This window comes from Sinohyriopsis cumingii, chromosome 4 (assembly GCF_028554795.1).
Source record: "Sinohyriopsis cumingii isolate HCF-2022 chromosome 4, ASM2855479v2, whole genome shotgun sequence".
In the NCBI taxonomy this organism is placed as follows: Eukaryota; Metazoa; Mollusca; class Bivalvia; order Unionida; family Unionidae; genus Sinohyriopsis; species Sinohyriopsis cumingii.
This window is the reverse complement of record NC_142964.1, coordinates 2,335,026-2,345,928: the sequence shown is the minus strand read 5'-3', so window position 1 is coordinate 2,345,928 and position 10,903 is coordinate 2,335,026. Positions and strand designations below refer to the sequence as shown.

Sequence of the window (10,903 nt, the reverse complement as noted above, 5' to 3'; positions counted from 1 at the left end):
ATTCGAAGCTTCTAAATCTACAGTAGTATTATTCGAAGTTTGTAAACCTGCAACAGTATTATTCGAAGCTTGTAAATCTATAACAGTAAGTAACTATCACTTTAAAAAGTGATATATGACATGGAACAACCATGCAAAGGTTTTGCAGGAGAACTGGGTATTGTACTCAAGCATGACTGTCAAATTAAACCACTTTCACCATATCGATTGTAAAGTGAAGGTCTACATAACGTCATATATATCTTCATCGACATCATTGTCCGTTTACTTCTAATCAGTTGGTGTAATTATAATCTTTATAATTAGTATAGTCAAATAGGACTGCAGTGAATTCACCACTTTACCTGTTTTGTAATTTTTCACACTGTTAATGCTCTAAGTCAACTTGAGTTGTGTAGGGTCCTGAACTGTATTGCAACTTATAATTATTTACTAATAGAATATCTAGTAAGCTTAATCTAGCTATGTAACGTAAATCAATTATAAGATTGATAAATTGGAAATGTCATAGGTTCCACACTAACATCTAAGTCAGATTTTTGTTTTCACTTTATACAATTGGTAGAAAATAGGTCACTGGCGCAGAAAGGAATACAGCCACTGCGAAAATTGAAAGTTCCGGTAGCCGTGACTGATATCTAGCTCGACGAATTTATGCTGGCGCCGTTTGCAGAAGACAGTGCCTAAGTACGAATAATCGGAGGACCATTATGCCAAATGGCTTTAATAGATACCCCGTCGATTTACATGTGGGATTTACATTTCATGTCATATGCCGGAAGAACCGACATGTCATCACCCTTGCGAATTACCCATCTAGATACCCAGAAGCTAGAGGATTACCAACTTTTGAAACCGAACGTGTGGCCGAGACGCTTGTTGACATGTTCAGCAGGCTAGAAGTGCCTGAGAAGGTTCTCGCAGACTGTGGGGCCTAATTTACTTATGAACATATGGGATACTTTAGAAGGTTTCAGTCAAGTAACATATTGGTCGAAAGATTTAACGGGACGTTAAGACACATGCAACTTTGGATGTGGGCGGAGAGTCCGCGTGATTGGGACCAAGTAATTAAACGCGATTTTGCTCACGTACCGAGAGGTACTGCACGAAACCTTGGGAATTTCGCTATTTGGAGCTGTCATACGATAGGACAATTCGTGGTCCCATGCAGATTCTGCGCAAAAATAGCCGGGTGATGTAGCCGACTAGGAGGTAACACGATCCATCAAAACGACGTTGCGCGCAAGACAAGCGAGTATGAGTTGGAATCCTCAGGACACGTTCACGAAGTCGTGTTGTAAACATGTAAATTATTACAACCACGGAACGCGAAATCGGAATTAGACATAAGTGATCGGTGCTTCTCCCTACTAATTGGAATAAGATGTTGGTCAAATGGAAAGGGCTTTACGGGTCCAAGCAGGTCAGAAAGTGCTTTATGAGGCCACGCAGGTCAAGGGCGAAATGGACGACATAATAGACATGGGAGGTTGGATGAGAATATTTCACGCAAAAATGTTAAAATGTAATATGTAGAGAAATCCAAAGGAAAAGTAGAAAAATGGGTATTGAATATAGTATGAACTGCGGTTATGGAAGACGAGTCAGGTGGAGAAATAAAAGTAGACACCAGTACATAAATTCTAGCAAAGTGCCCCATGGAGGCTGAAAAAGAGGAGTAGATGAAGTCAATGCGGGTCCAGAGTTACTAACTGTCACGTTGACAAATTACAAATGCCTCGGGAGCAAGAATAATCAGTGATTGAAAAAGAGGGTTTGATAGTGTTGGGGGGTGGGGGTGGGGGGTGAATAGGAAAATCTCACCCATACCGTTTCAGAAATGAATTTGTCCTTGAAACGGACCATCAGCCCCTCGTGTATATGAATAAAACCTGTGTCGACAACGCAAGACTGGTGCGTTGGGCGTGGACTTTACAGCCGTACTGCATTCGGATCAAGGCAATCAGAGGATCGGAAAATGCATCGACCAGTTAGATGAGAAAATGTGATTTGCAAATTTTATTGTTAATATTTAGGTTGTATTTTATGATCACATTCTGTGATTTTCTAAAACTGTTTCCATGTGTTTTTAAAGGGGAAGGGAGGGTATTATCACAAAATTGTGTGTATGAAAATGTCTTTATATAATATATGAATACGAATGTAGACGTGTTTCGTTACATTGTGCAACGTTTCCCGGGGTGTATAGTTTCAGCCCCAGCGATGTCAAAATACAATTTCTGTTCACTCACTGCTGTATGCACGGAGTGGCAGCAGTGGTTAACCCATCTGACTCGAGTGTTCTGGTTGTGTATGTGACCACAGCTATGGTAATAATAATCCAAATTCTCTCAGTATCGTCACAGTACCGATAAGGCTTCTCAGAAATGTCTTCTTTTCAGAAGCATCTTTTATCTGTTGAGGTGTTTGAAAATGAACGTATTCTTTCTCGCTGTCCGTTCCATGTCATACCATTGTTTTATATATTTAATGTTTCTGAATGTATTGAAAATGTTTAGAAAGACTTATGTCACATAACGCCATGCTCTCAGATATAATATACAGTGGTCTGTGTCAAGTTAGATATTTCGTTGCTTAAAAAGCAAGTTAAACTCAGTTTATTGACACATTAAATAATTAATAACGTTCGAGTCTTTATAATCCAGTGTATTTGTTCTTGACGGATACATGTTAACGTAGAAGCATATTTATTGTAAAAATGATCTGATACAGTCGTTTGCATGAAATAGTTTAATGAGCAACTAAGTGCCTCGTTCAATACATGGCTTGGTCACTGTATTTTTAACCGTTACGGTAAGTCGTCGAACTCTGGATTTGTGAACGGGATACTGTTATAAATGGTGATCTCATTTCGAAGAGTGATACTGGTTTATGTATTGTGAGGGGACAAAGGTCGTTGACCAACGGGCCTACGGAATATGGAGCATGTGGAGGGTTACTTCAGCATGCTGGGAGGAACGGGCGTTATGAGGTCATTTCTTGACTATTTGCTTTGAGCTGTGGAATCGGAGTCTCGTGTCATCGCCTGAATCAGACGAGATAAATATTATCATATGTGTTGATATTAGGTTTTGAATCTAAACTTGTCAAATTATATCTGAACACAACAGTAAATCTGATCAGTACAATCCACAGACTGATCTTAAAACAGGAATGAATTATCTGTTTACCACATTCCTGTTTATAATCATTTTCACTTGACCTATAACGTAACAGAACGTCCAACGGAAAAAATACACTCGCTATTGTAAACATGACTGACCCTAAACTCGTTCTACGTAAACGCCTTTCTTACAACTTAAAATCATGGGCAAAATTTAGCTATGTAAACATGTTTACCATTTACACAATGGACAAAAGCTAAACACACAATATAAATTAGGCATACGTTGCATAACAATGTGTGTGTGTGTGAGAGAGAGAGAGAGAGAGAGAGAGAGAGAGGGAGGTAGCCTAGTCAAATCAATCTGAATCATCTACGGTCAACAATCAAACTTTTCCAAGGGGATACCTGAAGCCAAGCAACGATAATATTATGTGCCATTTCATACGAGTGAAGTATTGGCAGAAGTTTATCCTAGTAAATTTATTTTAAGAGAACATATTTGATCCTTTTTCAATACCGTCTAGCGGGGTCCTGTCCAAAAAGGAGGGAGTCAAGATTTGCTAAAAAAGAAAGTCGTTCTTTCCATGAAGAATATTTTCACCGTCGAGCTACCCAAACAAGGACTACTGGAATTTTTTTTATTGACTATATGATTCTACATGGTCAGGTTTAATGTGTTTAAGTCTCAAGTCCCTGTATAGAAAGCAGAGTTGATGTTAGAATAGTTGAAACGATAGCTCAAGGCTAAAGAAAAGGCTCGTTTCCATCACTCAAAACAGTATGGAATCACCTGTTTGGATCCAGTTTAGTACATCTGCTGAATTAAGTTTTTCTAATATCTCTGACAAAAATGTGCACGTTCAACAACCCGATGACGTATTTAACATGACCGATAGAACGTCACATGATACACGTTTAACCTCAAGTGGGCAGTGGATTACGTTTAGTTTTATGGTGGACCAGTTTTCCAGAACTACACGGACTATCTCCCATATTAAGAACGATCACGATCAGACGTATTTAGCCCATGTCATCGTTGGTCGATCGAAATTGTGCAGAACCTCCCTACCCGAAAAAACGAAATGGAAACAACAGTAAATTGTTATTATTAATTCTGACAGAGACAAAAAAAAAATGGAGAAAACAGAAATCCATTTAGAACAATTAGGAATTTTGAAACAAACCATATGTGTACTTCCTGAAATACAACATAAAAAATAAAGTAAAAAATTCAAGTTATGCTTGCCCCTCGCCATACTTTGAAAGTGTACCCTCTAGTCGTTCGCGGACCTGTTTATCGGAACTAATTTACGGACGCAAAATACATTCATATATATCAGTACGAAAACCATTTGGATGACATCACTTTATTATGGGATTTCTAAGATACGTATATTAGTGTAACAAATGTGAGTGATGATTTATCAATTGTGAGGGGCATATGTATTGTAGAGAGAGATGCTGTGGCTGTTTCCTGTTTCATGTCCAGATCTAGTACTTATCAACCTGAGCCTAACTCGCACTGATTGCAATCCATCATCATTATCTGCAAAGAGTTGAACAAAATAATAATAATAATAATAATAATAATAATAATAATCATCTAACCTGTTAAATAATAATAATAATAATAATAATAATAATAATAATAATAATAATAATAATGATAAAAATAATAATAATAATAATAGGAAGTGGTAAATAGTTTCGCATCAATTTTCTTGTCATTTTTATATTATAATTCTAGAATGTTGGAAGGAGTTGTGTGTTGCATTTGCGTGTGGAATAGTCGTCGGAGCCATTGTATCTGCAATCATTGCGGTCCGTTTGTATAGGTAAGTTCTTGCAGGTGTACTGGTATAAATTTTGGATTCCACCTGTAATTCTTGCCACCTGCTTGTATTGGTAAGTTCATGTACACGTAGTCGTGTGAGTATTGGAATGTTACTATTCGAGTACAAAACAATGACGAGAAGAATGTTCATACGGAACATTTGATTCTGGTTATAAGGTGTGTGTATGTATCACCTGGTTATTATTTTATATTTGTTTTCTTTAGTTCTTTCTTCTTTATTTCTGTTTCGTTTAATATTTTTTCTTTCTTTGCATCATTTTGTTCCTGTCCTTCCTTTGTTAGATTTTTCTTAGTTTCTTTTCTGCAACGTGGAATGGAAAGAGCTGACTAATGCGAATAAAGTTTGAATTTGGTCTTAAATCAGTTTTTCACGTGTCAATTGAAGATGGGATAAACTGCAAAACCGAATGCGCAAGGTCGATTATGCACCTTGGACGCCACCATAGTTTGTGTTTGCATAGTTATTATTATTTGCTTCACAATTAATTTGAGTTACTTGTGCTGTCTATATGTTCATTTATACTGTCCAGGGTAGGTGTTTTGCGAGTTGCCCATTTTTAAGGTCTTTCAGTGTTTAATAAAAATGTCCTTTACATTTTGTGGTTAGTGTCGCAGAACAAACAAGTAATGACATTACTCACAGAAACCAACCAGTTATAGACGTCATAGTCATCTTCGAACTCAAAGGACGAACAACAGCAGTATAAATCTTACTGAAATGTCATAGTCATCTTCGAACTCAAAGGACGAACAACAGCAGTATTAATCTTACTGAAATGTCATAGTCATCTTCGAACTCAAAGGACGAACAACAGCAGTATTAATCTTACTGAAATAAACTTGATACTGTTTATTAATGACACACATTTTAGTGTATTCATTCATTTTTATTAAGTTATTTGAATTTTGAGAAACATGTTTACAACATTTAATGAAAAATATTTTATAAATCACAGTTCCATGTACAAATAAGCAAATACTTTTTTCAAAATGCATTGTATATTTACAAAGTGATTTAAGGAACACTCGAGTAACCCTAATCAGTTGTGAAGCAAATAACACTAACTATCCGAGCACAAAACTATATAGATATTTGTACGAGAAAATTAGCAAAATCTATCATTTAAAGGAATTCGTGAACTTTATATTAAATAAGATTAATTTAGAAAAAGAACATAGATGGGGATTATAATTTGTATGAACAGTAATTGAAAAGAATAAAAAGAAACCTAATAAAAGGGTAAAAATATTGGCCTGTCTGTACAAATAATAAGGGAGTATAAGTCAAGCAACACATTCTTACAGGTCAAAAAATAGAGTTCAAAGCCTTTGAAGTTTTACACTTTAATTTACCATTTGAATACCAAAAAATCTACGAGCATTAACACGGGGAAATAATAGGTGCAAATGTGATGGCGTGCAATTTGTCATAAAATTTACCTTGAATAATTTGATGCTTCATCGATGTAAAGTACTCACATTGTTGATACCAACTAAATAAATCAACCATATAAATGAAAAGAACAAATCAAAACCGATGTTACTGATTGACTGAATTGCATTTATATCGTAACAGTGAAATTATAAATGGGATCTCTTTGATGCCTCTCAAAATATATCCCTACCTCTTTTGAAGTTCAGACTTCTATTCCTAGAAATATATAAGTATATATAAGTAACATTTCATGACCCCATCTGACCCATACTAGTTTTAACACTATATAGACTTTTGTGCAGTCTTATTTTCAGTACGATTAGAAGCCATTTAGATTTATTCAGTGATGTTTGGCAAGTTACTTATTCCTTCAGAAATGTATAAATACATCATAAAGAAAAGCCACTCCCAGAGTGAAAAAAGGGTGAAAATCACACAAATATCTCGGTTATAAAATAACCTTTATTAGACCTGAAACTAATCACAATAACAATAACAATTTCATCATTATCTCTTTTACAGGTCTAGGACGTCAAATTATACGGCAATTGTACGTAACCTACAAGAAAACCAATACAACGCACGAGTGACTGAAAATGCTTCCGGATCTCGTCCAATGTCTGTTCAATACTGGTCGATACATGACATAAACGGTATTACAACGTCATGTAGGGAGGATAACTCCCGTAATCGTGGCTCCACAAGAAATAGCCCCTCTTCATCAGAGGAATTTCCTCCCCCACCTCCCGAACTTCTTGTAGACGATGAGACATTGACGGACGCACGACCAGTTGATAACAAGGCGTCGGACATCTTAACACCTACAAACGAATATGAAAATAGCACTGTATTTAATCCGGCAGACCAAAACAGATACCGGAACATAGAGCATTGTGTAGGCCGAATAACGGCAGCAAAACTTGAGAAAAATGCTCTGCCTCAGAAATATGTTCGCCACTGCTTTAGTCGTCCCCAGTTGCCACGTACGGCTGGATTTAAAACGTGCGGGTATCATACAGGGTACGTTAATCGTTCCTGATCAATATGGATAACTATGTACGGATAACAATACTGAAAACTCTGTTTTGTGAATGAAAGAATCGTTGCTTTTATAGTAGTAACTGTATTTTATTGGCACTGAAACAGTTGTGTAAATACAAAGTGCAAAGGAAAGGTTAACATTATATCGTTGCCAGTATGATTGGCCAGCAAGCTATCAGATATATAAGTACCCTCTCTGTAGTGGTGTAACCATACCTGACAGTAGATGTATTGCAAACAAATAATTATTGATGAGAAAATATAATAGATTATAAAACAAGTTGATAACCCTAATTTGTGATATACATCCTACTTGGGAGATTATTCACAAGAAATTTACTGAAACAAATATTATGTAGATAAGGTTTACATCATCAAAAAATAAATGCTAATAATAATGTGTGTCTGTGAGAGAGAGAGAGAGAGAGAGAGAGAGAGAGAGAGACTCAGCTGAAGATGGGAGTAAGAAGTGAACTAGTTGAGTAATATCAAAACAAAATAAAAACCAATACATATTATCAATAAAATAATATTGTCCATTATATATCAGTTCAGCTAAGAAGTGACCTTAACAGGAAACAAAGTTTACAACAGCCTGGCAAATATCTCTGCTTTGGGAATCAGTCATATCTTGGTTTCCATAAAGCCAATCACTCTGTCGCTGCCCTCATAATACACTACAATGTTTAGAAAATCAGTCATATTGGTGTTTCCATAAAGGCAATCACTCTGTTGCTGCCCTCGTAATACACTACAATGTTTAGAAAATCAGTCATATTGTTGTTTCCATAAAGCCAATCACTCTGTCGCTGCCCCCGTAATACACTACAATGTTTAGAAAATCAGTCATATTGGTGTTTCCATAAAGGCAATCACTCTGTTGCTGCCCCTGTAATACACTAAAATGTTTTGAGAATCAGTCATATTGCTGTTTCCATAAAGTCAGTCACTCTGTTGCTGCCCTTGTAATACACTACACTGTTGAAAATAATGTTAGACCGGCAAATGAGTAGTTTTGACATTACTGGATGTAACCATATGGAATGTAACATGCAACAATTTGGAGCGTTACTTAAATGATTTTTATAATTGAGACTCACATTTCTCAGCTTAGAATTAGCTAATGAATATTTTCAATCCCATAAGAAAATATTTCATCTGGTTCGATTACATTTTTCAAAGTGCTTTCCTAAAGCAATATGCAAAAGAATTGATAGTACAATAGTTATCGAAAACATGTTATTCCAGTTTTTCATCGTATGTTGAGATGTCATCGACTGGTGTCTGTTCTACTCTGCGGAGATTCCGTTGACCGAATACCGGTGTATTTGTTCTAATACACGCATTATTATATATAGTTTTCCAGTGAAACGATGTATAATCATCATTCAGAGAAGATTTATAGTTTTGAATTTACAGGTGGACTTGATATCAAATGACACATCGTATGAATTGTCGTTTGTATAGGTCTTATTCTTTTGTATAGAATTAAATTGTAAACATGTACATTTGTTGCTAACATTTTCTTCATCCATACAAAATAAAAGTGTACAAATTGACATTATTAATGTTCTTTGAGATTTCTAAGTAGGTTTTGGTGATAAGAAGCTTGATAATAAATATTTAGCTTGACAGCTGTCAGGGTACATATTAAAATGACCGCCACCGAATAACAAGCTGGAGACAACTTCTCTGGATTTTTGTACCGTTTCTTATGTCATATGTGCCTGTTGACTGTGTTCATGTACATTGGTGGTTTGTCATATGTGCCTGTTGACTGTGTTCATGTACATTGGTGGTTTGTCATATGTGCCTGTTGACTGTGTTCATGTACATTGGTGGTTTGTCATATGTGTCTGTTGACTGTGTTCATGTACATTGGTGGTTTTGACACACGTTGGCTTATTCTACTGAACTGCGTTTATTGATTTCCTCGTCTTAAGGAGGACAACTGTTAGACTTTTTCGCAGTTGTTTTGCCTCACTTGTACTACAACAGTCTTTTGTTTTCAACATGACGTCATCGTGTCATACTCAACACTCGACCCGTTTATGTTAAGACGGGCCCTCATTAATCGCATTAAATAACAACTCACTGGCGCTCGATATTACATTGTGTACTAGACTTAACAACCTGGGACTACATTCATCTTTTCTTAAATGTAAATGGCAGCGAAAGTTAAACAGTTATCAGACGATGAGCCCGAGTGGGTAGAAATAACACATTCCGTTTATTCCATCAAGTCGTTCCCACGCAACTCCCTCTGAGGCGGAACTGTTGTCATCGCAAAGAACTCCATAATTCACCGCCTTATTGACACTACAACATTGAATTTCGAACTCACATCGTTTGAACTGATCCAAACGATGCTCACAATTGAACCAAGTTTCGTCTATTTTTTGCCTCTACTGACTGAATTTCTCTTTTTGGAACAGTTTATTATCTTCTGGAGCATGGAAATGCAATAGATGGCAAGCTGATTATTTTTGGAGATTTCAGGTTTCATACAGGTAAATCCATACAAATTAAAACTCCTATATATTATAGTCACATTTTAAACCTCGAACAGCCAAATCGTAACCCCCATCTCCAATACAGTTCTTTTGTATTAACGTTTATCTTCGTATTGTCTTGCATTTATTTTACGGTAGTTGTTTGTGTAATGCAGGAAGGACAGAAAGACCAAGGAGACATCATCATCATCATTGGCGACTCGGTCTCGAAAGACCATGCGAATAGCGCCCTTGGGGTGTTGCCTGTCTCTGTTGGCAACGTCTGCTGTGGCTGTGCAGGCCTATACGTGAGTGACAGTCCCTACTGCAGTTGGTGCAGACATACTGGGAAGTCTGCATTACTGTGGTTGCTGTTGCGTTCTTCTTTCTCCTACGTTTCTCTGCCACCAACTGGCCTCTCCTCGCATCAGCGACTGATATGCCATTGTTTACCATCAGTCTCCAGGTGCCTCGGTCCTCAGCCAGCTCTTCCCAGCCATCGGGTGAAATGTTGCATGCCTTCATGTCCCTCTTGCACACATCTTTGAAACGGAGTGAGGGGCGTCCGACTCTTCTCATGCCAGTGGCCAGCTGTCCATATAAGATGTCCTTTGGCAGCCTTCCATCCTCCATGCGTCGGACGTGACCCAGCCATCGAAGGCGGCGTTTAATTAGCAGGGAGTACATGCTGGGGGTTCTTGCACGCTGCAGGATCTCGCTGTGTGGAACACGGTCTTGCCAGCTGATTTTCAGGATGCGTTTTAGGCACCGTATATGGAAGGTGTTGAGCCGGCGTTCTTGCCTCATGTAGGTACTCCACGTCTCACTTCCATATAGAAGGGTGCTGAGAACGCAGGCCTGGTAGACTCGGACCTTGGTGTGCTCTGTCAGCGCGTTGTTTTCCCAAACCCTCTTTGTTAATCGAGCCATGATGGTGTTTGCCTTTCCAA

At 37.4% G+C, this 10,903-nt stretch overlaps 1 protein-coding gene across 1 annotated transcript in view; it reads left to right on the top strand.

Moving 5' to 3' along the window:
- The window catches only part of LOC149800529 (uncharacterized), a 10,546-nt gene extending 1,526 nt beyond the window's left edge, over positions 1-9,020 (top strand). Inside the window, exons 2-3 of the mRNA XM_089954203.1 lie at positions 4,878-4,965; positions 6,943-9,020. Of these exons, the coding sequence (XP_089810329.1) occupies positions 4,878-4,965; positions 6,943-7,459 (605 nt within the window). The 3' untranslated portion in view covers positions 7,460-9,020. The remainder of the gene's footprint in view (positions 1-4,877; positions 4,966-6,942) is intronic.
- The last annotated feature ends 1,883 nt before the right edge of the window (positions 9,021-10,903 follow it).